Raw genomic sequence first — 27,105 nt, forward strand, 5'->3', positions numbered from 1 at the left:
GAAAAGTCCTTTCTGCCACTACCTACACCCTAAGACTTCTGTTCTGGGTGTGTATTGAGACTATAGGGGCTCTCCTTGGGCTAAATTATGATGTTAATGTGTCAGCAAGTGGAATTAGAAAGGTTAAAAACACAGAAACTCGAAATTCATTAGCAAACGAACCCCTTGACCTCACTGCTACACTGATGCTGACTGGCACTGACACATGCTCTTTGGAGGGGAGCTGCAACAAGAACAGTCCAAAGCCAGGCAAGCAGCTCTGTGACTCTCTCCAGCTAAGCATCAGTATGCTAACATGATCACAACACAGTAATGTTTGCATCACAGCAAGCTGGCATCTGATGATTAATAAGAGTGAACAACAAATCCATGTTTGGACCCAAGTGTGGCACGACACTAAAAGAGTTGGGGCTGTCATTCTTATATAGAAGAAGTAAATACTGTTATATCCACAAATTCACTCAAAACCACCTATATTTGATCTCAGTTAAATGCACATATGCAGACAAGCTGCTTGGATTATCACAGTCTGATATATCTATCTGAGGAAATGAAGAACACATCAGTAAAGAATGCAACCTTTCATTTACAAGAAGGTAGATGACAAAGTCCAGCAATCTTGAGCAATCCCAGAGCTCAGGGAAAGACCTCACCGAAGAGGCCTCATGTGATGGATTTCATTTCCTGTTTTCTTCTTTTCAGCCTGATGAGGTTCTGTGGACTTCACAAGACATGAAGGTATGAAATAATAGCTTGACAGCCTTAGTAGGCTTTAGCATATTTGGATTACTGCAAGGTTTCTTTATGCATGGTGGTTAAATGCTGGCTTAGAGAAACTACAAAGCAGTAAGGCCCTTTGAATCTTCATAAGGGTGCAGGGCCCTTTTTAGTCTTTACTCTCTCCAAAACATGAGATGATGACGACATGCTTGTCATCTTCATTGCAAAAGGGAAGTTTGGGTCATAATGAATTCTGATTGCATCCTGGCAACAACACATTTAAAAACAGAATATTTTCCAGATGAATGGCAAAAATCACATAAGAATAACAAAGTACCTTTTTTCCAAAATATAAATTAAGATCAATTTAAGCTGAAATATATGATGCCCTGCCCTCGGATATGATTGTTGGCATGAAGATAAAGCAAACAATGAGTCATAATGATGGTTATTTCAATGATGACTCATTTGAACTCCACTACAAAGACGAGTGAAGCTGAGAAAAGAGGTTTCTAGTTTTCAAGTGGGTTAGCTACTGGTATTTGGTATTCATATACAATGCTTTTATTTTGAAATAACACAAATATACAGCTAAATTAAGAGAAACTGATGGAAAAGAATGTTTAATGAAGTAGTAGGTGGGAATTGTGCTGGTATCCACATGCATAATGCCAAGCTTTGCAGCTCATTTCTCCGTGGTCTGTCAGATTCCTGCTACACTCTGTATGCTTGTGCACGCATATGAGTGAATCACATTTGGCCTGCAGCTCTCATCCTGACATCAGCTCTGATCTCTGACCCCAGTCTTTGCTTTTTCTCTTTTATCCCCCCCTCATCTCAATGAGCTCATCGTTATTAAAGAAAGGGAAATGTCTGTTCTCTTAAACAAACTCCACCTGAGTAAAAAGAGCAATTCCACAGAGTTATTTCCACATTTGAAGTCAGTGCGGAAAACAAAATTACATTGATGTTAATAAGTTAAGCATACCAAACATATGCAACACTGGCATGCTGCTAGATTTAATGCACAAGAGCATAATAACAGTCGATGTGCCATGTATACAAGCTGGACGTCACCGAAAGGAACAACAGTCATTTCAGCCAGTGTGGGCATCCCATAATTTTCTCATCCAGTGAGGGTGTGGAGCAGCATGTTGGGTAACTCGAAATCGTGTAGTCAGCCTTTCTTTGGTGTCAGTTACTGTGGTAACTGTGCGCTCTTGGATGGTTTCCCTGTCAGCAGCTCGTCTCTGGCTGTCTTCACAGAAGCTGTAGCCGTGTGGGTCTTTCTAAATCAGTGATATTATATCTGATCTTCCTCTCTAACCTATAGAGAGACAGGCATGAAGCCTTAGACAGATGTGGACGCAGGCAGGTTCCAGTCAGGTAATGTGACAGCCTGTTATGACAGAAGGGCCCGTGCGAGACAAGGAGAAGCAGGTAAGAGTCAGTTCTGTAGCCTGAATTGAACGTACCCTCCCACTGCTACGGAAAATATCTACCAAAGGCTAGATAAAAATAGACCGCAGCCACACCCTGAGTATCCAACCTCACTGAATAGGATTTTACACATAATACATGTGGTGTAAAAGAAGATTCCCACAGTTCATCTAGCAGGTTAGCCAGAGCTCAGCCAGTTCCTGGGATCACAGAGATGTGGATTATGAAAAAGGCATGTCTTTGCACAATCCCTCCTGCTCTCCAACTCCTCTGTTAGAGAGCAGGAGGGACTGCTTTTCTGTCCACCCCTCAAGGGTTGAACCTGCGTTACAACCCAGCTGGAATCCCTACTCTGTCAGACTTCTTTAAGCTAGCTGGGACTCCGCTCTCTACAGCCCACAATTTCACAACAGCAATGGCCCGTTGACAGGTTAATGCAGGAGTCTACCAGTCCACTGTATCACTCTGGATGGTTACTAGGATACAGGAGTGTTTGCTTAGTGCTGTTGTGATCAAGAAACGCAGATGAAGAGTCAGACACGCCTGAGTGTAATGTGGACATGCATCAGATGGCAGCGATTTAATCTTAAAAAAGTGACACTATAGAGACAAATCTTTGAAGGCCACAAAATAACAGGCCTGTTTTTAAAAAAGAGAAACATCACTGTAAATACAAGCTCTGGGCAATGAATATGAGGACAATCTGCCAGCATAAATTAGCTAAAATATACGACTTTGAGTTCTTGTACTCGCCTGTCAATGTGCTGTTCGGAGCACTTACACCCCCCTCGCTGAAATAAGACTGTAGAGTCATGTTTAAATAAATTCTATGCATCCATGTTTCTCATATGCTACGGTTTTAAATGTCCAAGCCTATTTCTATTGACCTTAACTTTTTTCTGTATACCTGCAATTCCTAAATGTAATGTTACCGTTTTTTAAACAGTATATGAAGACTGTCACTTTAGTAGCAAACTGCTGGCTAAGGTGTTCTCTCAATAGCAATATCAGTATTTATTCACTTTAATGAAACGTTTTCAAAGCTCCATCTGTCTGAAAGTTGATTCCAGTGAAATTGGAAAGAAGAGCCGGAGGGACAGCTGCAGCCAAGACCAAAGCCACTTTCTACTCCTCCCTGAGCATGTGTTTGTGGGCATGAATCTCACGTCTCAATGTGCGTTGCTTCTATTTATAAAACTCTGACCCTGTGGCCTGTGTAACTCCTCCAGGTGCCCTTTGCTGTGAGTCTCCCACCATCACCCCTAGCGGGCTCATCTGTACTCGCAAGATTTGTGTGTAGACAATGACGTAACACACCGAGATAAATATGCACAGCCCGGTCCTACCCGGGGCAATTTGTGCTAACATGTTGTTATCCTACTATTTTCAACAGCAGAAAAATAAAACAGTGCATGAAAGTTGCACTAATTTCACATTTTTTATTGTTCTCGTCATTTTATGTCATCTTTACTAGGCAGCCACACACAGCATTGACATGTCAAATTGGACAGAGCTCACCATGTTTAAAAACCTCTCTCACTCCAGCCTAATCTGGGCTACTTGGGACATTTATGGATCACTTACACCACTGGCTGTAATGTTACATGAGCTAGCATGACCATAAAGTCATCATCTATCAGTCCAGCCTAAATGTTGCCCAAAGAAAACTTTAGATGTGGATTGCTTATTATTTTCTCCTGAGAAAAGGCTTTACTTGTGGTTTCCTGACTTTTACTTTTAACTCAGAGTCGCCAGGTTCAGGATTTATGTTTCACTGTACGTACAATGACCCCAGTTTTATAAAAATTTGGAAGGAGGAAATTAGAGGTCATCCATATATATACTGTATGTATTTAAGACATTCCTGCATCTATCCATTTTCTGCCGCTTGTCACGGTTTGAGTCACGGCGGCAGAGAAGCCCACACTTCCCTCACCCCAGCCACCTCCTCCAGCTCATCCGAGGGGACACCGAGATGTTGCCAAGCCAGCTGAAAGATGTGTTCTCTCCAGTGAGTCCTGAGTCTCCCCTGGGCCTCTTCCGAGTACGACATGCCCGGAATACCTCATCTAGGAGGCGTCCAGGAGGCATCCTAGTCAGATGCCAGAACCACCTCAACTGGCTCCTTTCAATGTGGAGGATGAGCAGCACACTCAAGAATAACTGAGATAAAAGGAAGGTTGGTGATTGGCTGTAGTTAGCTAAGATAACTCGGTCAAGTGATGCTGAAGTGAAGTAGTGGTTTCATTATTGCCAGCTGGAAGTCCTGTGGTACATGATTGATCAATTTCAAGATCGAATCATTAGTTATCATTAGTTGTTAAATGGATGCTATTAGACAGTGAAGAAAGTTGTGAGGTTATTGCACAGTTAAAGACTTTCCACATTGCTGTTTCGTATACTGTGTTCTCTGCCCACAGGGACTATACTGATACAAGAGCAAATAATCATTTTAATCTCGTTTCATAAGCAAATGAATATGCAGTCGAGCAAACAATACCGCAGAGGTTATTTCTGTACTCAGCTATGATTCACTAAAGAGAAAGCAGACAGGACAAAACAACATCCCCGCGGTGTCCATCTGCTGACCAAGACAAAGCAATTAGAGAAATAATGGCTTAAAGGGATTACCTGCTGATTATTGTCCAGACAGCATGCAACCAGAACACAAAGTCTAAGGCTCCTCTGAAAGAGGTAAAAGGACTGTGCGTGTGCATTTAAGTACAAAGAAACACATAACCAGCGTTTTGGTTCTTTTCATTCCATCAGCATCTCCGTTGTTCGCTCCATCTTTATAGTTCGTCTCGATATATAGAGTGAGGGAAAGTTAAAAGCGGGACAACGTTGTTTGTGGTCTCATTCTACTCTTCCACATACACACTAATAGCTGCCGGGCTGGTCTTGGCGGAGCTGCTGCTGCTGCTGCTGGTGCAAACTGTCCTGAAAACATCCAGAGGATGTGGTCTGAAGGACAGCAGTGCAGAGAGATCCAGTGCCTGCTAATAGGGATTAATGCTGTCAGAGGATCAGCTGTGGCGTACCGGATATCTTTGTAAAGTTTAACAAAATACCACAGCTACCTAACAACATGCACTACAATGCGTTTGCAAGAAGGGTTTCTGAGCCAAAATGAGTTAGGAGTTTGTAAAAGGATCCTTATTTTCTGCAACTGCTTTCCTAATAAAAGGCTTCTTCAAATATGACCCGTGTTCTCTGGACTCCAAAACCTGTGCTGTGTTTCCTTGTCTGCTATAAAGAACAACAAACATGTTTAATGTGGCAGCTACTAGTGCAACGGACACAACAGTTAGGTCTGTGGAAGACACCCGCCAGCAGCTGACAGGCAGGATCAGTGTCTGAAGTCAGCTGCCGAGCAAACGGGCACCCTCTCATGAATGACAGCTATTCACCTCTCCCTAGAACATCATATGAGTGCTGCCTCCTACTCAGCACAGCACAATGTGACACTGTGTCTTCTGATACAGTACAGCCTGGTGGAGAGGGGGTGACAGAGAAACAGATAACCTGCACTGTGACCTTGAGGACAGCGATCGTCCGCCGGCGACCAGAGGTGATGTCAGCAAGAGTTACCTGACCTGACACGAGGCGGTACAATGGTGACCTAATGCATGCAGACACTTTTGCTTCTAAACTTGGATAAAATATGTGTCATGCAGTGGAAAGTAGGGCAGCACTAGCTACTGGCACTTTCTTTCTGTACCCTTCTCTAACCTTGCTTATCTCACTCTCTCACACACACACAGAGATAAATGTTCATTTGTTATGAAAACAGATCCTCCTGGAGATCCATGCCTTTCCTCCATTACGTCAGATGATGCTCATGTCACACACACGTGCAGAAAATCTAAACTTTCTCTTATCGCTGCTGTTTCTGCATCGCTAGCTCAGAAATCCCCCTGATACCCTCACCTCACTGTTATGCAGAGAAGACAGGCAGAGATGACAGAGCAAAGATAACCTGCACTGGTTGGTAGAGATAAAAAGGAGATAAAAGGGGTGGAGAGAAGGGAAATGTAGGTTTTAGACCACACAATAAGGTTGAAGGCATTTCTGGTAATAAAAACGTGATTGAAAATCCAGGAAAAGAATGTGTGTGGTATTTGAGACAAATGAAGCCAGTCAGTTTCATGCAAAATTCATATGCGCAGCCAATGCTTAAAGTGAACACAGTGGCATCCTTCTATGACATCAGTGCCAGCTGGCCCTTAGCTGGGTACCGCAGAAGATGTCTGCAGTGTCAGTCAACTATTCGTGCTGCCATTGATTCATACTGTAGGCAGCAGCAGCAGCAGCAGCTCTAATGGTATGTAATAGTGCAGCATGCAGAGAATTGCATAAGAAGAAGCCATGCTTGTAAACAAGGAGGGCGAGGACCACAACCTCCCACAGCAGCGCCACTGCAACAAAGCTAACAGCTGTGAGGGCTCATCGTAGGCTGTGTCAACAATACTTGCCTCATTCACTGTCACGAAACTGCAGGAATGTCATTTTCTGACACACACACACACACACAGAGCGCACAAATGTCTGCAACTGCACCCTATTCAGGAAAACCCAAACATCTACCTTGGTTACAAAAACAAACAATGTGGGAAGACACCTCGTCTGTGGGACTCTGGTTGAGAAACCCGTCTAGTAACATCAGTACATTCCCGAGATGTGACTCTTATTACAGTCAAAGAATACACATGTGCAGCAAAGAGCAGATTGAATGACAAGCAGATAACAGGCAATACTCACAGGAGCTTTAAAGATTAGTTAAAAAGAAAGAAATCCTCGTCCATCATCAGTAAAAAGACTCCTTTCACAATTCTCCTCCTCCCTCCTCTCAATGCTTTTTGTCTTTCACCAGCAAACTGAGAGAAAGAGCGGCTGAAGGCAGACAGGAAGATCTGCAGTGCTGAAACTCAGTGTGCTACCTCCTTCTCCCTGTTTCTCTCCTCCCTCCCCGGCCTACCTCCCTCGCAGTTTTCTCCAAGGTCAGTAGGCAGAACCGACTGCTTGACTCCTCCCTTAGTGGACAATACCCTCCTACAGGCTGGACGCACAGGCAGTAATTACCATCATGATCCAGATTAACTCCTGGGTGTGTTTTTGTTGTGTGTGTCCAGGCTGCGCTCAGGGACAACACACAGGCAGGATTACCGTAGGGAAGGTGGGGAGAGGTGGGGGACGGTTTAGATACCGGGCAAGAGGCAGCAAGCCTGGGATACTCTGCAGCAAACATTGTCTGTTCTTTCATCATGCCCGAGATATAACTCAAACTAGCAGCATCGTGAAATTAAAAAGACGGATTACTAAGGAAAAACGAATTCATGTCTTGCCACAGCATGACTCCTGTGTATAGAGGAGATCGGAAACAAAATCGAAACACAATAAATGAACGACTTAAAGTCGATGACTATAAGTCATCAAATCCCTTATTAGGGTTTACTTCTCAAAACTAAGACCAGATGAATTTGCTGCCGTTTTGGAGCCATAAAAATAACCGAATGTGCGCATGGACTGTGAATATTGACCACTCAGGAGTGTGCTGTCAAATACTTGCTGAGTTGTGCAAAGTCAACCCCTGTAGAGACAGATCAGGAGATTTACGGAACATTTAGATGCCTCACTCACTGGCTTTAGAAGCTGTGATGGGGATACGAGTCAGTGAACGAGGAGCTGGAGGTTATTTTAAGAGAAATATAAACGTGTAACAGTCACCGGCGCATCTCGATTGATTCATTTAATTGGTGTGTATTTGTATGTTCATATTTTCCAGATATTGGTGGTTAGAAAAATCCATCTCACCCAAAGGCTAGTGGAAGCATCACTGATCCAAACAGACTCTGCTGTATGATAAACATCTGTTGCATGTTCACAATTCAAAAAGACGTAAAGAGCCCACCGACTGACCTGCTTTCAGAGACGCCTAGAATCATCCATGGGAACTGGTTACGTCATGTGCAGCGGGGGAGCGCGATTTGTCCTTTTAGTGCAGCTAGTTTTCCTGTGATGTGCTGCCACCCTGTGGTTTTCTGGTGTAACTACAACACCTGTAAGCATGTGACGTTTTGGATGAATGACGTCAGATGTTATGATTGCTCAAATGAAACCAAAGCAAAATAAAATCTGAAGTAATTTTCACTCTGGCAATGTACATTAATTAAAAGGCAGCTCAAGTTACAGCTTACTTTGTATTTCACAAATTCTGAAATAGCATGCTCAAAACCAAGCCAAAGAAATACAACAATTAAACATGCAAATGGAAAGTTGGGCCAGCCAACGGATCATTTTTACATAGCAGAACACGTAGAAAAGGACTGGAAATAAACAACAACAACAACAACAAAAAGCAACTGAGGATGAACACAAGGATGTAGTTACAGTACAGGACCAGCAGATGGAGGCGTACAGTGTGAGATGGATAAACCATGAACATGTAATGGACAACAAAGCTACAGTGTCACTGTTACCTGATGTTCCATCGATTCGTTTACAGTTCAACTGCCCTTACATCCACTGACAAACAGCCATGTTGGAATAATGATGCTTTTAAATAATTCTGTGTTAGAATTGGGAGCGTAATAGTAGACAGTCTGGTGCTTAATCAGTTCAGGTGAGTCCAAAAGGCACGTCACATGGAAACGAAACATGGCATGAGAAGAACACCGTGGCCACATCAGTAAAATCACCTGGAAGTCGAGGCTTGTGCAGGGAACATTTCGAATTTGCCATATGATCCTGGCACAAACTGCAAAAACACATCTTCAAGTCCTGCTATAAAAACCCCACAGTTCCTCTTTTATTTTAATCGAATGAATTAAAATTTTAGGCCTCCGAAACATCGCAGCACATCCTGTGGAAAAGACCTGGAATGACTTCTAACCAGCATGATGACTAAGAGCCAGGTGAACACAATTAAATGATCCAAATCTATTTAAAAAGCATGTAAAAATGAGTAGTTGAAGTAAACTCTTAATGAAATACAGTACACGTCTTCCCTTCCTGTGCTAACAAAAAGGCAAATCAAACTTCCAATACCGCAAGAAAAAAACCTCCATGTGTATTCAACACAGAAATGAGCTCAAACAGAACACTGGTGTCTGTGACTTTCCCTAATTTACACTTCTTCCATGTGACCTTCTAAAGTGTCTTTTTACGGATTTGTCCGTAAGGAATCTCTTAATGAAAAACCTGAGCCGTACCAAGTCGTCTGCATACAGTGCATCACATAACCACATAATGAATACATACATTAAATATTGACCATAATCATCAAGTATGTCACCTTTTATTATTTGTACCACATCTGTGCCTGCGTCTTTAAAACTTGCTCAGAAACGGTTTGATCTGCTTAAAGGCTGATTTCTTCTCCTGTTTGCTTAACCATCAAGTAGCTTCTCAACACGAATAAAAAAAAACAGCACTTTAACATGAAAAAGTATATATTGTAAGCCGAGAGGTCGAACACTGTTTTACTGTAGTAAGTAAGGACAGAATAGGTAGCATTAATGAGTGTTATTACTGTGTATGGATGCCCCTTTTTTGCCTGCTGTCTGAACTGGCTTGCTGGCTGTGAACTATGGTCTTACTGTAGGCTCTAACAGCAGGTATGGTCACCTGAACTGTATCACAGTGTCAAGGCATAACATGGCTCATCATGGCAGAAGACAGGAAGCACCTGATGGTGGAAAGGAAGTTAGGCGTCTGCATCAAAAAGAAGAAATACATCAAGTTATGTGATGTAAAAAGACATTGTGACTTCAGTCTGACACTGTATTTCTGTTTGTGAAGGCGACATAAAGTTGAAACTATGACACAGAGTCAGAGGAAATGCAGCAAAATCAAGTCCGACGTCCACAGTACGTGACATTAGCGCTCCCTGGTCCACGGTAAAGAACAGGAAAGAAACACGGGCATGTCGAGTTCACGCGTCGGTTTCACGTCATCTCTGGTCAGCTGTACTCTACTGCAGCTGATCTCAGTCTCTATCAGCCATCCTGTTATGCAGTTTCTCAGGAGCAAACCTCTCTACTTTAGCAGGACTATCTCTCTGCTGTACAGCTTAATGGACTTCCATGGGAAGCACTGTCAGATTAGGTGAAGCAAGCAGGCAGGGTCAGTGACATGACTGGTTAGAGCAGGACACTAGAAGCCAGGACTTCAGCTGTGGTAGCTGGGCACAGCCGCCTGCTTCTGCGAGAGCCGCAGAAGCTCCTCCCGGATGGCCTTGATCAAGGAGGCAGAGGAATGAGTGGGAGGAGAAGTATCCAGAGGTGGGGGGGCTGTCAGATAACCCACACCATCTAGATGGGTCGGGGGGGCCGTGGGCTCCCTGATACCACTCCGGTGAATCTGGAAGATAGAGGAGGACGAGCAGTCAGGGGGTCCATAAATAGCAGGCAGGACAGAAAGGGCAAACAGAACAACAGGGGGAGGTGATAAAAAAGAAGAGAATAGATAAGATAAAAAATATCAAGTAACAAAAACAGAAGAACACCAGAAAATTAGAAGAAAACCAAACTGAAACTGTGGGTGTTTCTCAAAAGCAATAAAGTTGGCTTCCTGTTAGGATCAAGTTACTGTGCGTTTGTTTTTAATAATTCGATGATTAAATGAAAAGTTTGGGGTTTCAGGTTTCAATGAAATTAAATGAACTTGTTAATGAAAAAGTAAAAATGTGCAATTCACTCACTGCATCTTTTTCAGCTTCTGCTCTGGAGAAATTGTCATCATGATAGTGGTTCCAGCCTAAGCCTCCATTCTGGCCCGGAGCAGCCCTGACTCCTGCTGGGAAACCATTCATCCGACTGGACAGACCCACTTGTGCAAGATGATGGAGCTGGGCACCTAAAAAAATAAATAAACACATTATACCTACTGGCACTAATTTCCTAAAGACCCAACCTTAATCATGCCAGCTTCTTGCCCAACCTTTAACCTTACTGTATCTTCCATTCCTACTCAAAACTGCTCGGGATCACTGCAGTATTCTTTTATGCTCTCTCATCTAAGCAGAGAATATATGAAACTGTCTTTACTCGGCATCAGCGTCTGAAAATTTGTCAGCTGCATGCAAATTTATACCCACTGTAAGTGAAGTTACAAAGTTATTGGCAGCTGCCTGACTGTCTGTCCTCAGATTAGCCAAGCTGTTTTTGGATGAGAGTGAGCGTGCACCCTGGACTGGTTGCACATCTATCACAGATGTTCTTCAATCATTGCAGAAAATATTGGCAACCTGAATCAGCTGTACGTTTTGCTGACACACCCCATTCCTGCTGCAACAAATGGCTTTAATCACACACGCCGCACTCAGCCAGTTCAGAAAGGGCATATTTTAAATGCAAGAGTTATTCCTCTGTAGTGACAGCTAGTGCAAAACCTTTCACGTTTGCACTAGTTATTTCTGTCAGTGTTACATATTCTCAGCAGTTTATTGCTAAACAAAGTCAGAGATAAATAGTGTATAGCTCTAAGAATAAAAAAAAGGACATATTTGTGCTAATGGTTCATTTTGTTGTTTAGCTGTAACTGACAGTGGGAGTGTTTACATTTAGATGGATTAAATATAGCATAAAGACTGAGACGGAGATTAAACACTGAGATAAAGAACATACATGTCTATCTTTAAGCATGATTGCTTAAGATGTGCGTTTCCTTTTTTCCTATTTTAAAAAAAAAAATCTACAAAAAAGTTGAAAACGAGATGCAGAAATGAATGGACACCATGAGCTTTGTTTGGGGGGACAGAGCAACAGCCTGAACATAAAATATTGTTGTGTTAATGTTGCATTTGTGTGATGCTATCGAACTTCCTTGTGTACCTGTGGTTCCTCCCACTGGACGCGGTCTGGCAGATGAGGGCAGTTCATCAGCGTAGAGGCCCCTGCTGGAGTACAGGCTGTCTGGCTGGAGCTGCTCACCGTGCCCCGCTGTTTCTCCTGGTGGCAGGTAGCTCGAGCCAAGGCCCTGCCTGAAACACAGACCAAAAAACTCATTTATGATTTAAGAAAACATAAGGACGCACCAATAGCTGAATTCTGGGTCAGTTTAAAGTAAACAATTTGACTAATAGCAGATGATGATTTTTTCCCCCTTTTTTGCAGTTACTGAACATGGAGACATTTCATACTGTGTGTGTGTATTTGTGCTACTTTTTTAGCACGCTTTACATTTCTAATCACAGGGAGTCCTTCCTATATGGTGCAATCAATAATCTGATAGTCAAGCATTTCACAATTTGGTACCAAATAGTGGAAACACAAATGGTTGACAGCTGATGCTCTACGTGTGTGTACACGTGCAGCCTTTTCAGAGTCTATTAAGAGGCAGCTGTTCAGACCTGATCCATTGAAACAATAAAATAAAGAGGACTCTTTGTCATTATTCATGAGGCTCAACTCTATAAATGTAAACTAAAGAAAATGAAAGTTCACCTGTAATTATAAATAGGAAATACCTCTTGGGGTATGAAGAACATGTGGAAAGCGACTCTATTTTCAGCTGCTTTACTGACCTTGTTGCCATGCCTTGCACTGCAGCAGAGGACATCTCAGGGAATCTCTGGGGAAGACCAAAAGAGATGTGCTGTGTTTAAGTGACAATGATCAAGTACCAGTGATGACACAGGTCTCAGGTATAAACAGTGAACTGTTTTTATTGGAAAAGAAATGCAAAAAAGATTTTTAGTTGATGCAGTTATTCTTATGAGATCACAGCCTGCTGTGTGTGTTACAATTTACTGTACTGTTGGTGGTTATTTTACATAGTGAACATTGTTATTTTTACCAAGCAAAGTTTTGTTGGATATCCATATTTTTAATAGCATATAAAAGCACCATCAAAGGGCTGTTTATGGCTGCACTGCTCAGTGTTTCTTTCACTCGTCTGGGGTGAGCACCCGTGTTGGATAGAGGACAAAGTATTGTTATTAACAGCTGTAAAGCAGCATGAAAGATAAGAAAGCATTTAAAAAGTGTATTCAGGGAGTGAAAATGTATTCTCTGCAGTCAAGAAGGTCTGGGATTAAATCTTTAAGGTTGCACTTCCAGGGAATGAATGAATGAATGGACACATTTAGATCTGGACCATAGAACAGCCATACAATGCTTCTATTTTGTTTTTGTTTAGAGTAGATTTTTGCACTTGTAAAGTACCGATTAGATTTTCTTCTTCTTACACAAACAACCTTAATTTCAGCTAAGCCCTCTACCTCTCATGGATTTCAAAGCCAGGGATAATTGTACATGAATAGTATTATGCTGCCATAGCTAAGTGTTAATAACAGAGGTTGGCACTGCATAAACTGGCCTCGCTTTGTAAAGCCTTCCAAGCAGTTTCTTTGAAAGTAGCCTATACTAACAGGAATTAATAAAGATTACGTGGGTGATGGCTATATCACTGAAGGGTCTTAGGAGCTCTACATAACCAGTGGGGGTGGGCGGGGGGGCTAAGGTTGCACCTTGCAACAGATGGAGGAATACTTAAGTCAGTACTTTGCTAAGAGGACGTGATTATACTGGAAGCAATAGGCTTCATGCTGAGCAGGAGAGCAAAACACCTTAAGAAAGTGAATGCAAAGCTGTGTCTCCCACTGTTTCTATTTGTAACACATATTCTTGTTCCATGCAATATGGCAGCTGAAATATTTATAGCTGACTGGATGGACAATGCTCCAGCCAGAGCGTTTGTACACAGACGGCAACTTACGCTGGGGAAAGCTTGGTAGGAAAGACCCCAAGGTCTCGGCCCATGACCTGGAGGGCTAGAGTTAGGAGGGTTGCTGTTGACCCCTGGGAGAGTGATCCCAGCAGTGCTGCCCTGAGAAGTGGGTGACACAAGAGCGAAGGCGTCGTCCAACAGGGAGTGCATCTGCTGCCGTGCTTCCTCGATGGAGGGCTGTGGGGGCATGTACGGTGGTGGGGGAGGGGCATGGCCGGGAGGAGAGGAAGTGGGGGCTGGGAAGACATCATCTGTGGGGGAAGGACTCCTGTGAGGGGATCCTGGGCCTTGGTCAGGGTCCGACTGGAAAACATAGACGGCAAAGAAGTCAGAAAGGTTGCAGGGTCCGTGAAAGGTTTTCCTACTTCTTCTGTGTTACTCACCACATAGGCCACATTGTTGACCCCGGGGCACTTTCTGTAAGCAGCATCAGTGTCTTCAGTGATGAGGTGGTCTTTGTCTGCTTCCATCATGCCTCCATTCATCTGGTCTTTCATCCTCTGCTTTGGTGAGCGCCTGCCTCGACCACTTAGAAACACATGAAGAAAGAGAGAAATATATTATCAGCATGCACAGAAAATCAAGTTCTCCACCAAAAAGTCAAAAATTCATAACCTCTAACCTTTTCTTGGGTTCCATGAAGACGGAGGGCATCTGAGCATCCGGGTCCAGGATCTTATCAATTTGCATCTGTTCTTTGCGATAAATACGATCTGGATCCTTTGCATCGCCAAGACCGCCTATGTCATCCATAGCTGGGAAGTCATAGTGGCCCTTCCTCTTGGCGCGAAGACGAATCTTGTTACGATGATGCTCAATTTCTGACTTGTGCCTCAACGCTACCTGGATCTGAGGATCAAATTACAATTATCAGTATTAGCTCGTTTGGCAAATTATAAGAACCACAGAAGCATCACAAATGAAATTTCAACCACGTGTGAATTACATCTTCCAAAAGACTCTGGAGGATTTCACTTTGTTCCTATGACTTCTTCTTTGAGAAAGAACATTTTCAAACTATCTGACCAAAGAGTTTGTGTCAGGGTTTTGTATTTTTTATTCTGCATTGAGATGAAATTTTTCAAAGGAGCAGATGAGACTCCTGCAAGGCCTGTGGGAAATAATTAGCTTGGTAATTTTTTAACTTCAGCACTAAAAATGCATCAACGTAAACACACTGGAGACAAACTGAAATACTGCAAAGAATGTGGGAGATGCTTCCCCACATCAGGTGACTTAAAACGACATGAACTCTTTCACAGTGGGGTTAAAAAGCACCTCTGTGCTCAGTGTGGGTCATCCTTCACCACTGCAGGTGACCTTAAAACACACAAAGTCCACACAGGAGAGAAACCATACAAGTGCAGACACTGTGACAAAAGCTTCTCATGTTCAGGGAATCGTAACGAGCATGAACGTACACACATGGAAGGAAACTACAGCTGTGAGCTTCGGTAATCTCAGTTCCTACTCCGCACACAAACGATCCCACGTTACTAATAAACTGTTTCACTGTTACCAATGTGCCAAAACATTCACTTCATTATCTGCTCTTTGCAAACATCAGCGTGATCACGCAGGGCTGAAATCGTTCCCATCACAGGATCAGAGTAAGTCTGAAGAGAGAGAAACATCCTCTTCTGATTTCAGGGTCAAACTTAAACCCCTGGAGATCAGGCGCCACAGAGTTCAGATAGACTCTGCTGTAAAGATCTAATGAGGCAGCTGTGAATGAAAATGTTCCCGTAGTTCCATTTTAATCTTTGTAAAATGTTCTTCTGTAGTGTTTGTGTTCAGTGGTTGGATGAAAAATCAGTTTCCTGTTCTCAAGTTTTTATTGAATGTATTTTGTTAAATAAACTTAGTTAAAAATGTTAAATAAAGAAACAGTTTAATGACAAAAAAAACCAAAACTTCAGCACAGCACAGTAAAACGATATCTTACTGTAACCCACGTTTTTCTAATGTGCTTGCGAAAGTAAAGCAAATCTTGATCCAGCAGTTTAATGTTAAAGACAAGTGTCTTTAACATTAAACTGCTGGATTACTTATCTCCTTAAAAAAGAAAATGAGAGCAGCAAACCTCTTTGGTCATTTGGTTTGTGTCTGACAATTTTCCATTGACGGGCGGACTGTGGAGTGGTGGGACAGGCATAGGCTGCATGGCGATAAGCTGGACTTTATTGGGGAGTCTCCTGCTTGCGTCGGTGCCACGAGATATCCGATCAACATGTTCAAAGATGGAGGCTGAAGACAGCTGCTCATTTGTATCGTTCATAGGAGGAGGACCTGTGGAATAAAACAAAGGTCGTGACATGTTAGCAGCGAGTTCACACCGTATGCTAATGCTGATCTAAGCTAGGGGACAGAGATTTTACACAAACAGCTAATGCATAAGGATGACTAATGAAACATGTCCGTGTTTCTTTACCACCTCACTATATTCAAAATATTGGTTGTAATAAAAGTGTGGAGTAAATTTCTTGAGGGTTACGTGAAAATAAAACATTGATTTCTATTTCCAAAAGCTAAGCTTTGTTTCAAACAATGGCTTTTGCCTTTGTTTGTGAAGTTATTGTTTCCATGCTGTGACCGACAGCTCAGCACAGAAGTGATGGATGGTGAGAACTGTGCACAAAACTACCAAAGAACTAATAGACAACACACAGACAGCTGCTGGAGGTCAAGCCTGAGGTCTACAGAGACAGAGACAGAAAGTGGCAAGCTCTTACCAATTCTATTCTTGCCTGCAAACCACAAAAGAAAGGAAAGAGAGTCTTACTAGGGTGAAAGAGATCAAGTAAGAACAAAAATCAAAGTGGTTGCTGCATACTGACAACAATATTAAAAAAAAAACCAACAACACAGAGGTGCAGCTGACACGGATGCATGAGAGAAAAGAAACATAACCAGGAAAGATCAAAAGAAAGGAAAAGGCAAGTTTCCATAGGTGATACTTTCATGTCTTCAGATCTTTTATTCAGTAGCTGGAAAAAAGCAAGGAAGATGTTGCTCTGAATAAGAAGAAAGCAAAAAAAGATGCAGCAGATTATTTAATATTGAATGTGTTTCATCTGGAATCTAATTAAACTCTTTTCATCCACCAGGTATCCACCGACCCAATTAAGCTAATACTACTGTTTGGTTGTTTTATTTACATTCTAAATGAACCAAGTCTCATACGTGCATCTGGGATTTTCTCTGGATATGACAATTTGGCAGAAATTAAATTAAAAAAGGGGGTTGCTGTCAGCCTAACCCAATCCTAACCCTAACCTTAACCAGGTTAAAAGCACCGGGCAGAGCATAGTACAGTATCAGCACAGACTTATCAATAACAAAACACAGACTGTTCCTCTGTGTGTGAGTCAGGCTGCAGTCTGCGTGCCCGACTGCCTCGAGGTCCAGCACGTAATCTCTTGAGTGGCACTGCAGGCTTGAATCTATCAAAAAGCTGTCAGATAAAGTAACTTTAGCATTTTTTTCCTTTTTCCTCAATTCCTCTCCGTCTCGTCTTATTTTGACCACTGAATAGAAATTCCTACCAGCTGCTTCTTTTACTTTCACTCTGTTTTATGTCCTTGCCTGGAATCTCTTCACGTCTCCTCTGCTTTGTCTTTTCTTCCTCCCTTTACAATCTCAAACTGGCCTCCCTGTCAATCAAAACATGCTAGCTGTGGTTGCTCTCTCTTTATCTATTTATGTCAGCCAAGTCCCTTCATTTTCTTCCTCCCCCTCATATTTGCTCTCCGTGTTTGGAGGAGCGAGTTGAGTGTTGCCAGGGCCACTTACCGTTTAAAACATTGATGGGGACCTTACGGGTCTGCTTGCTGTCGCTGGGCGTGGCCTGGGCTCTCAGGTTCTCCTCAGTTGATTCCCGCTCACTGGAATGGTCACTTAACACAGAGTCGCCATCTGATGAGGAGATCCTGCCCAGGAAAGACACACAAACACAGCCTTAGATGAATAATTGAAGCCCAAGAGCGCACGAACATGCTGCAATGTCATGCATAATCAAAACCTGCGCTCTTGCAGAAAGGTAAAAGCTGGGAGGAGACTTCTAAGAAATAATAACATTGGTTATAACTTGTTGAAATAAACGCCTTAAAGAATCTCCGCTGCCAGAATGATTACATTCATTAAATAATTTGTCTTGGATGGCTGTCGAGCAAGGAGGAACAACCAGCGCCAACTGCCCAATAAAAGAGCCTGATGTAATGGAAGACATTTGTAACAGGAGTTAATAAATGTATCCAGCAGTAACTGCTGTACTTGTTTTGGTGTCACATATCTAATAACCAGAAGAGTGAGTGTTCTGGGAAAGGCTGGTAATGTTGCACAAACTCATTTAAGCTGTCGATATCAAAACTGAAAATTCTTTAGTTAAGCTTTGATATTATTTCAAATGTAGGAAAATCGGGCCAGGGCAAAAATATTTAAAGAACAAAGTAAAATGAATATTTATAATGCACCTCAGCTTAACCTCTGTAAGTTACACAGACCTGTCTGAGGGAGCAAAAGAAGATTCCTCCTTCTTTGGTGCATAAATTAATCAGAAGATCTGTCAAAAGCTTTTTGTCTGGTTGGCTAACTGCCCCAATTGAAGGAGGCAGAAAGTCACCTCAGTTGGGAAAACAAGCTGTAATAAAATCTATACAGAAATGTTAACGCAATTTAAAAAATGCTACCAGTGTTTCACCATGTGTGGAAAATAAAAACACGAAGGTGACCGTATCTCTAAAATATGCTGGCTGTAATCATGAACTTCACTAGAACTGCTTATCCTCTCTTTATTTGCTTTAGGTAAAGTAAGCCTTTATGTTTTGTCACTTTCCTGTTCTGCGAGCAGCACTGACCTTCCTCTCCTTCGACCACTGCGCGACGCCTTTGTGGAGGAAGCGGACGTTTTGGAAATGGGAGTGGGGATCTCCCCGTTCTCAGATGGACTGAGGCCATCTTTAATGGATACTTGGACGGGCCCGAGGCCAGACGGGACAGGCTCCTGGATCACCATGACATCATCCTTGCTCTGCTGGCCAAGGTGCAGCTTGGCAAAGTCAAAGCCCTTAACGGTGGGAGCCTGCAGCTAAAGAAACAGGAAGAAGAGAAGGAACGAGTGGATGAACATGAGCCGAAAGCTGCACCAGCAAGACAGCGAGGGAGCGAGCACGACTTTCACTTAAGTATTTACTTATTGACAAGCATTCATAATCATTCACCGCCTCATTGTGACATTAACCTTTACTTTTTAAAGCCTCTGACTTTACACCAAATGCCAATATGAGAGTAATACTGCAAAAAACAGGGAACTGAAGGCTCAGAAAGCGATAGTCCAATGCAGTGCAATGAAATTCCATTAAAATTCCAGATTTGTAAATGAGGGAAATGACAACCAGAACGATGCCACGTTCGAGACATAATTGGGCTAAATGACTGATGAATGGATGCCCAGTGGGAGACTCACACAGTCAGACAAGAATGAATAAAGAGAAAGTCTCTGAGAAGAGCGAGAGACTTGGGTAAACATTGACTTGGTGTCTCTGTTTTTGGGGTGGTGGGGGATGGAGGCTGGAGCAGTGAGTGTAAAGCCCTCAGGACTTCCCGTCAGCAGAAGAGTAAACAGAAGATGTCAGATCTGAGTGTGTTTGCAAGCAGTTTGTGAAACTCTAGTCCTACGACACTGAAATGTGGCAACAAGCAAAGAGTGACACGATGTGTTCCTCCTAATTCTCTGCATTACATGTGCGCACACTGAGTTTACTGAGGCAAAATGTACAGCTTAGAAGAGGCTTGTTGGTATAAAATTCCTAATCCAGTTTTCTGCTTGCCAGTATGAAACTGCTTCTCCTGGGGGGAGTGAATGGGTATATGATTGTGTGGCGCACAAATGAGGCCAGTCTTTGAGGGGCACAACACCTCAAATAGTAAACTATGACTCATTATAGCCAACACCGAAGCTGAACGCACAAAACACTTACACATGACTTAATCATAGCCATAAGAAACCATTTACAACAACACAAACACAACGTACAACTCTGTTTCCTAAAAAGGATTATTAGGTCCTTTAAAACGTAAAGATAACACGTGAAAAACGATTAATTTTCCCAAAAAATAAATGCTTACTGTAAATTTGGTATAAGCAATACATTTTTAAATAGTTGGGACAGGAGCTACAAAGACTACAAAAATATTTAACAGAAAAAGGGAAACAAAAATGACCAAACAAACAAACAAAATCTAAACAAGTATTACCGTAGTCACATGAGGACTCAGGTTAGTGACTTGGGTTTAAAAAGAGAAACAGATGCCTTCACCACATTGTTTTGAAATTGCAATTAATTTGGAGAGTTTCATTATCTACAGAACATAATATAATTATTTTAATGATATTAAAATAATGATGATGAAACATTATTTTAACATCATTAAAATATGAAGAACTAAATAAATCTCTGCAGCAAGTCCCAGAGCTGCATCCCTGCAAGTTGAAGGTATCATGCAAAGTAAAAATAAAACATTAAAAACAAAAAGCTAGCATCTGCTCTGATATGTGCAGTGCAGTGCTAACTTACACGTATGTTAATGCTCCACTGATGCTGCATGTTACACACAGGAACATACGTTGCCATTTGTTGGCACCTACTCGAGCAGCATGTTTCTACAGTTTAGAAAGTGCAGACACATAAAAATGACACAGGAGTGACTCTGAACCGTCGAGCACTTTAAATCAAACTAATAATGGAAAAACATTTTGCTTGCAAAGAGGTGAAGCAACACAGCAGTAAATATGCTCCTGTCCCAACGATGTTGTTAAAGTGGAAACGACGGTGTTTCGTTAAATACAAGCTTCATGTGATCTGTAAACATTCTGATTCTTTTTCTATGTTTTGTGAGGGGAAACAGAGTTGTATACATGATCTACTGACTATAAACACACACTTTTCTCTCTAGATACCATAATGAGGGAGATCTTACATCTATAAACACAAACAGGCACTAATCTCCCGTCTACTACATGAGATACCTCCTCCTCGGCTCGTCTCCCTTTAGACAACACTTTCTTTTTCCCGTCTTTCTTCACTTCCTCTGGTTTCTTTTTCACAGCTTTGGTCGCTTCCCTTTTTTGCTCTCTCGATGTACCTTCTTTCCTTTTCAGTTTCTTTTTATCCTCTTCCTCTTCTTCCTCCTCCTCCTCTTCTTCAGTTTCCTCCTCTTCTTCCTCCTCTTCTTCTTCAGCTTCCTCCTCTTCTTCCTCCTCATTTTTCATACCCTGATTGCTCTTCAGAGCTACTGATCTCTAAGCAGAAGCAATGATGAATAAGATAAATTGTTCTGCTGATAAGTGATGAGCTACTATTTGTTATTATATGAGCTACTGTTTGTTATTTGTATCACTTGTAACAACAAGTAAACACCCAGACTATAAAAATGGACTTCTTCTTCATATAACGTGCATACGGTCTTGTTCTTTGCATAATTGTGCAACACTTGAATAATAAACCATAAACAAGTTACTTCCAACAAACACACAACAGGTCTGACTACATTTTCTACAAATCACCAGACACTGCTTTGTACCTTCCCCTTTTTAAAATCCTTCTCCTCCCCTTCCTCCTCCTCTTCATCATCTTCTTCCTCTTCATACTCCTCCTCTTCATCCTCACTAAACTCAATACCTTTTTTAGTTTGAGGGAGTCGCTGTTGACGAGAGGTCCTTGATTCTCTGAGTAACATAGTAGACTGAGAGAAGAGGAGTGGTGTTAAGTCAAAGACGAATGTGTGGATCAGCGAGGATGAGCCACTGATACACGTCTGAGTCAGAGCACTGACCAAATGCTAAGGTTATGTTCAAGTGAAGGGGAATCAGACAGAGATGAAAAGATGAGGCAGTTTTTGAAACCAAAACATCCAGAGAACCACCCAAACAGGCTGTTTGTAATCAGGAATGGAAATAAACATACATAGGATGGAGTCTTACTCCTGTCTTGCTCACATGTATTCTTAGTCCAAGCTGAGGTTTGCAGGTGGACACGTTTTAGACAGAGATTCAGCAACTGTTGTTCTCTAATACTACTGTTATGAGCACAGCGCTGCAAATATGTTAAACACCTGTGTGGTCTTATATTTCTGCACCACATATGAACTTCACCAAACTAATACAAACAAAACAAGACAGCCAAATACTGGCTGTTAAGTTAATTTCTTAATTAGGAATAAAATATACAGCCTGACATTAGAAGACTGAATAAAATATTCGTGACGATAAAAAGGGACAAACACATGCAAACGTGGAGGTTTCCAGACTAACGAGTACACAGATGACAGAATCGGTCAGAGCAGGTATTACACAGACGCCATCTAACAGGCAAGTTGTCTAATATTGAGCCAATGTGTGAAGAGTGCAGGAAGAAAATCCCTGTGATCACGCTCGCATCATGTATAGCACCCCGCCTCCTGCACTCTGCTCATGTGTCAAACCTTGCCTAAACCAAACAGAGCATTTGCAATAGTGAGAGGTTGTGTGATACTGGTGTTTCTGTTGTGTGCAGTTTGTGATTGTCCACCAGACAAGGGCAGTCAGATTTATTCACTGTCCACAGCTTATGTCTGAAAGCTGTTTCAGGGAGGGTAATACTATGACAGAAATCTTACTTAGGGCAGCCAAATAGCATTACTTCTAAAATTAAGTGAAGCTACAAAAGCCAGAGAGGCTTTTCAATAACCACAGATTGAACACAAAATGAGCCGAAAGGAAACTGTCGAGCAGCATTGTTGGTTGTTTCAAGCAAAAAAAGAGCTGCTGAGGCTGTTTGCTGTATGAGCAGCATCATAATTTTTAACCCAGCACATGTCCTTCAATATGTCTCTGCTGGAATCATTAAAGTTTTACTAATGTCATCCAGAAGACGGCATCATGATGTCCAAATCGGTGAGGTCTTGCAGCACAGTCATGGCAGTGACATATAGCCTTTATTAATCATGCTGATTTATAATCCCAGGATTAATCCAGTAAATCTAATTAACAAACTATTTCTAACAAAAACACCTTCATTACATAATTACAAATATAACATTTACGGCACAAAAGTCATTTTGAAACACTGATGCAGGAAAGCATCTGTAAAGTAAAGATGGAACTTTACCTTTTGTCTCTGTTGGATGGAGGTCATGGCGTCTGGCTGGAATTCCAGCTTGTCTGTCCGACACAACTTCCAGTAAAGGATGGAAATGATGACGATGACCACGAGGAGGGGGATCACAACCCCGATGATGATCCACATGTTTGTGTTCTCATTGTCAGAGGGTGAAGATGTCACTTTTTCGACAGCTGTGATTAGAAAAAACAAAGAAACCATAAACTGCTAAGTTCATATATTGACTACAAAGGAGGAGAAGGTTATTTTAGAATCCAGGTTCTTTTCTGTTACCAGTATTTCCCATCGGTTGGCTGCTCTTCACATGTTCTGTATTTATTAACAGTGACACTCCTATATGCTAATGAGCTCATCTTTATTGATTTTCAGCCTTGATCGAACTAAATCTATAAAGGTGAGCGATTTACGGGACATCTGTAAACCGTAGCTACGGAAAATAACCTGGATTCGTTTCTCCCTGGACAGACACGGCGCTGCTTTGGTTTTAATTAACAGTCACTTCATCCTCTGGGAAAGCACCATAAAAGAACGCAATCAGAACGGAGACAGAACTCCCTTGAGGGGCTCTCATTAGCCTTCATCCGTTGTTTAGATTCCTAATAAGGAAGACAGGGTTTGGGTGCAGCGTGTACAAAGGGAGATAATTAGCTCAAATGTTACTATAAACATGTAAAGATACGCATGGAGCTGGCAGTCAGTATCCTTTCCTCTTATTAGGATCTTGAGAACAATTAGCCATTGCAATAACAGTAATGATGGTGAAGCTAAAAGAATTAGTCTTTTTTTGTTTACATACACTAAAACTTCCTGCCAGCATCAAAGAAGAAAGAAAAAACACACTAACAAATTAAATAAATTCACACGGGAGTGTTTGATTGACTTGAACTATCATAGATCATCTTTTTTATCTATTTATTGAGACATACTTACGTTGTGCCAATATGCCCTGTACACGATATCCCAGGACAATAGCGGCTCTTTGGACATCCAGGCTGTTAAGCAGGCTAGCAGTCTGATCTGCAGGCATCCTCTGACCACTAGGCCCCTCCACAAAATACACTATTTCGAGGGGGAGGTCAGTACCCGCCAACCGGCTTGTGCTTACAACCTGGGAATTAAAACAAGGAGGACTGGTAAAGTGTTTCAGAATGCAGTTTTGAACAGATATGGGTAATTTTCTTTAAAGCAACAGCTGTGATGGATAAAAGGCAGGAAAAGAGCAGATCTTCTTAAACCCCGCCCCCAAAACATTCAATGTTTTATGCATCATAAATGTATCCTCCAGGGTCAGACTGTCGAAGGAGCTCTACTGTAACTTCCTGAGGCATCTGAGGGAAAACACTAGCTGCAAATGACCCATACTGTCAAGTGTGCAATTGCGCACCAGTGCATTGAAGTTGAAGGGATGCTGTGTTGACACAGTGGAGGAGAGCGAGCTCTCTGGAGCAAGTCGAAGGGGACAGAAAATTGCTTCCAGGGAGCAATATAAACATAAGAAGATATAAACATAGCAGGATATATGGAAGTGCTTCAGAGGTGCATAAGGAGATGACCTTAAAAAGAAAAACAGGTGTGTTTTTGCTTCTTATTAGAGTCACAGATCTTCCTGATCACACCCCAGATTTGATGGCTGTCATACAATAACAGAGTCACTGCCAGACCTAGTAACTCCTATATGATGGAAGCCCTTTTACCGAACTGCCAGTAATCTTATTTTCCCCCAAAGGTAAGCATTTCCAGATGGTGCGGGGGGAAATAAAGGCTGGAGCATGACGGACTCTGTTTATTTGCTAAGGGACAAAGGCTGTCAATTCTCAGTTTTGTGGTCGTTAGTAGTGTTAAAGGGCATTTCTTTTCTTGGTGCACTCCTTAAGAACACAAACAGGGGACCATGTACGTTACCCTGAACTTCATTTCCACGTGCATGCTTTAATGTTCCCATTTGTGTCCTTATACGACAAAGTTTCCCATCTGAAACATTTGTGGATAAGAGACTGTGCTCGAGAAAAAAAATGACAAAATGCTTCTAAAAATGGATTCACGAAGGACGACCACACTCTAAATTAAAAATGGAATTTCTGATGAAGGTGCTAATGGGCAAAGTCTCACAATCTTAACAGTAAAGATGACTTTTTAATGGAGACGGTGGCACCTCATTTTCTGCCGAGCCTTACAACATTAATCATTGTTGGGTTTTTTTATTTTAACGACAGATTTGAGATTTGAGACTCGAACCATTTGACCTTCTCGAGTCCACCTTGCTGTATTTAATGCTCATACAAGCACCTGAAAGTTACAGAGTTCTACAAACTAAACAAAATGTAGTTTTTAAAATAGGGACTGACTCCTGTGTCCACAATATACACACCGTTGCGTTTTCATATCCTTGTGGGGACATCTAGTTGACATAATGCTTTCCCTGGCCTCTTACCCTAACCCTGACACTAAAACCACATTTTGAGCCTCAAAAATGTCTTCAAACTTGTGCGGATGGGGATTTTGTCCCCATAACGGCCATTGGTCCCCACAAGTATAGTAAATTTACAATTTTTGTTCCCTCAAGATATGTAAAGATGGTCCAAATACACACACACAGACACATAACCATCATTTTAGGTCACATTTTGCATACCTCTTGGAGATCCATTGCTTAAATATTTTTAAATTCTGTCCGATTTGTCTTTTTGACCGATTTAATTTGACTGATTTGTTTGTGTGTGTGCAGCCTCCCCGATGGTGCCCTGAGGCACAAGCACAGTCTGCTGTCTGTATTACTGAAAAGAGTAAAGTGCAGGTCATGCCTGGGCTGCCACAGAAAAACGGCCGGGCAGACTCCCTCATTCAGGGTTTAATCCAGTCCGTGTCTGCTTATTAGAGTGGAAAGAGGGCAGTGTGAATGCGTGTTACTGCACAGCCCAAATTCAACCTCCCTTTCATCTGTCTGGGCAGACTCATAAGATATTCTCAGTGGTGACAACACTACACTCGTTCTGTCATGACAGTCAGGGGCATCTGTCTGAGATACACCATAATTATTTATGTGCAAGAAAGCAAAGCAGAAGTTCAGACGCTTTCATCCAATAAGGCACTCGGAGATGAGTGTTTTTGAAATATTAAAACAGGCTTCTTATATAACAGCATTCTATCAAGTGAATAACACATTATCATATTTATGGATTTGAAAAAATATCATTTGGAAGAGCAGAAAGGATGCCAGAGCTAAAATTAGAGATCTAATCTTAGCAGAAACGCAGACAGCAAAGGTTCACCACTGATGTGCTTCTCTTTTCTATATTATTCTGTAGAATTCACCGAGGCAAAAACAAAGGTCCTAAATGGATGCACATGATGATATTTAGCACTGACAGTCATCTTGTCTTAGCTTGACCAGTTACTTTTGTTTGAATTTTCTGCTTCTCTTCTGATTTCCGCATCTTTACCTACCACTGACTCTGTGACAAACATTCACTTTTTGACTCTTTAGCCCCCCAACAGCAGGATACAGACCGAGAAAAAGACACAATTATTAACTGACATGCTCTTAGGAGCCATCGAGTATAAGGAGGACTGGGATAATGAGGAAGAGGACAAAAAAATAGGCAACATGAGGTTGTGGTCTTTGAATGGCTTGCCCCTGAGATGAATGGGATGGTGTTGCCATGGAGATCGAGCCGTATCCTGTCCCCTTAGAGAGGAGATGAGCAGGTGCAGAGAGGACCCACAAAAGCTAGAGCTTGATTAGTAAAGCACTAAGGCTTTCACTGGTTACAAACAGTGTCACACTCACATAATGACCCCTCTGTACTCAGAAAAGGTGGCAAGAGAGAGCTTGTATCAGGGTATAATGATACAAATGGTACAAGGAAGGATGGTTCTGCAGAGTTTTTAGAAGTTTTGTTATATAGGGAACAAGAAATGTAAAAAGCAAAAAGTATTTGTGACCCTGAAAGAGCTTAAAGCTTAGTTGCATAGAGAATGAAAGTGAGAGACACGGAACACAAAGAAATAAGAAATTTCTTTGCATTTTTTATGTGATTACATATATGAAATATTTATT

The 27,105-nt window shown here is 41.9% G+C and overlaps 2 protein-coding genes across 20 annotated transcripts in view; both read right to left on the bottom strand.

Annotated features, from left to right (window-relative positions):
- mical3a (microtubule associated monooxygenase, calponin and LIM domain containing 3a) overlaps window positions 1-7,182 on the bottom strand; it is a 75,717-nt gene extending 68,535 nt beyond the window's left edge. For 9 of the 17 annotated variants that reach the window (XM_013911304.1, XM_013911312.1, XM_013911311.1 and 6 more), the window contains exon 1: window positions 6,922-7,181. The gene's annotated coding sequence lies outside the window, so the exon portion shown is untranslated. Of the gene's footprint in view, window positions 1-4,791; window positions 4,811-6,921 lie in introns of those variants that run through there. The other 8 variants (XM_013911301.1, XM_013911302.1, XM_013911300.1 and 5 more) reach the window with 4 other exon arrangements.
- A 2,239-nt stretch (window positions 7,183-9,421) lies between these two features.
- Window positions 9,422-27,105, bottom strand: part of LOC102202119 (UPF0606 protein KIAA1549) — a 35,146-nt gene continuing 17,462 nt past the window's right edge. For 2 of the 3 annotated variants that reach the window (XM_005734809.1, XM_005734810.1), the window contains exons 10-22: window positions 23,979-24,156; window positions 23,037-23,221; window positions 18,747-18,976; window positions 17,683-17,819; window positions 16,623-16,637; window positions 15,974-16,179; window positions 14,513-14,739; window positions 14,274-14,418; window positions 13,879-14,193; window positions 12,686-12,732; window positions 11,994-12,142; window positions 10,862-11,016; window positions 9,422-10,521 (exon numbers count right to left, since the gene is read on the bottom strand). In XM_005734809.1, the coding sequence (XP_005734866.1) occupies window positions 10,330-10,521; window positions 10,862-11,016; window positions 11,994-12,142; window positions 12,686-12,732; window positions 13,879-14,193; window positions 14,274-14,418; window positions 14,513-14,739; window positions 15,974-16,179; window positions 16,623-16,637; window positions 17,683-17,819; window positions 18,747-18,976; window positions 23,037-23,221; window positions 23,979-24,156 (2,181 nt within the window). In that variant the 3' untranslated portion in view covers window positions 9,422-10,329. The remainder of the gene's footprint in view (window positions 10,522-10,861; window positions 11,017-11,993; window positions 12,143-12,685; window positions 12,733-13,878; window positions 14,194-14,273; window positions 14,419-14,512; window positions 14,740-15,973; window positions 16,180-16,622; window positions 16,638-17,682; window positions 17,820-18,746; window positions 18,977-23,036; window positions 23,222-23,978; window positions 24,157-27,105) is intronic. The other variant, XM_005734811.1, reaches the window with a different exon arrangement.

Source organism: Pundamilia nyererei, unplaced genomic scaffold (genome assembly GCF_000239375.1).
Source record: "Pundamilia nyererei isolate P.nyererei 1_Seehausen unplaced genomic scaffold, PunNye1.0 scaffold00060, whole genome shotgun sequence".
Taxonomy (NCBI): domain Eukaryota; kingdom Metazoa; phylum Chordata; class Actinopteri; order Cichliformes; family Cichlidae; genus Pundamilia; species Pundamilia nyererei.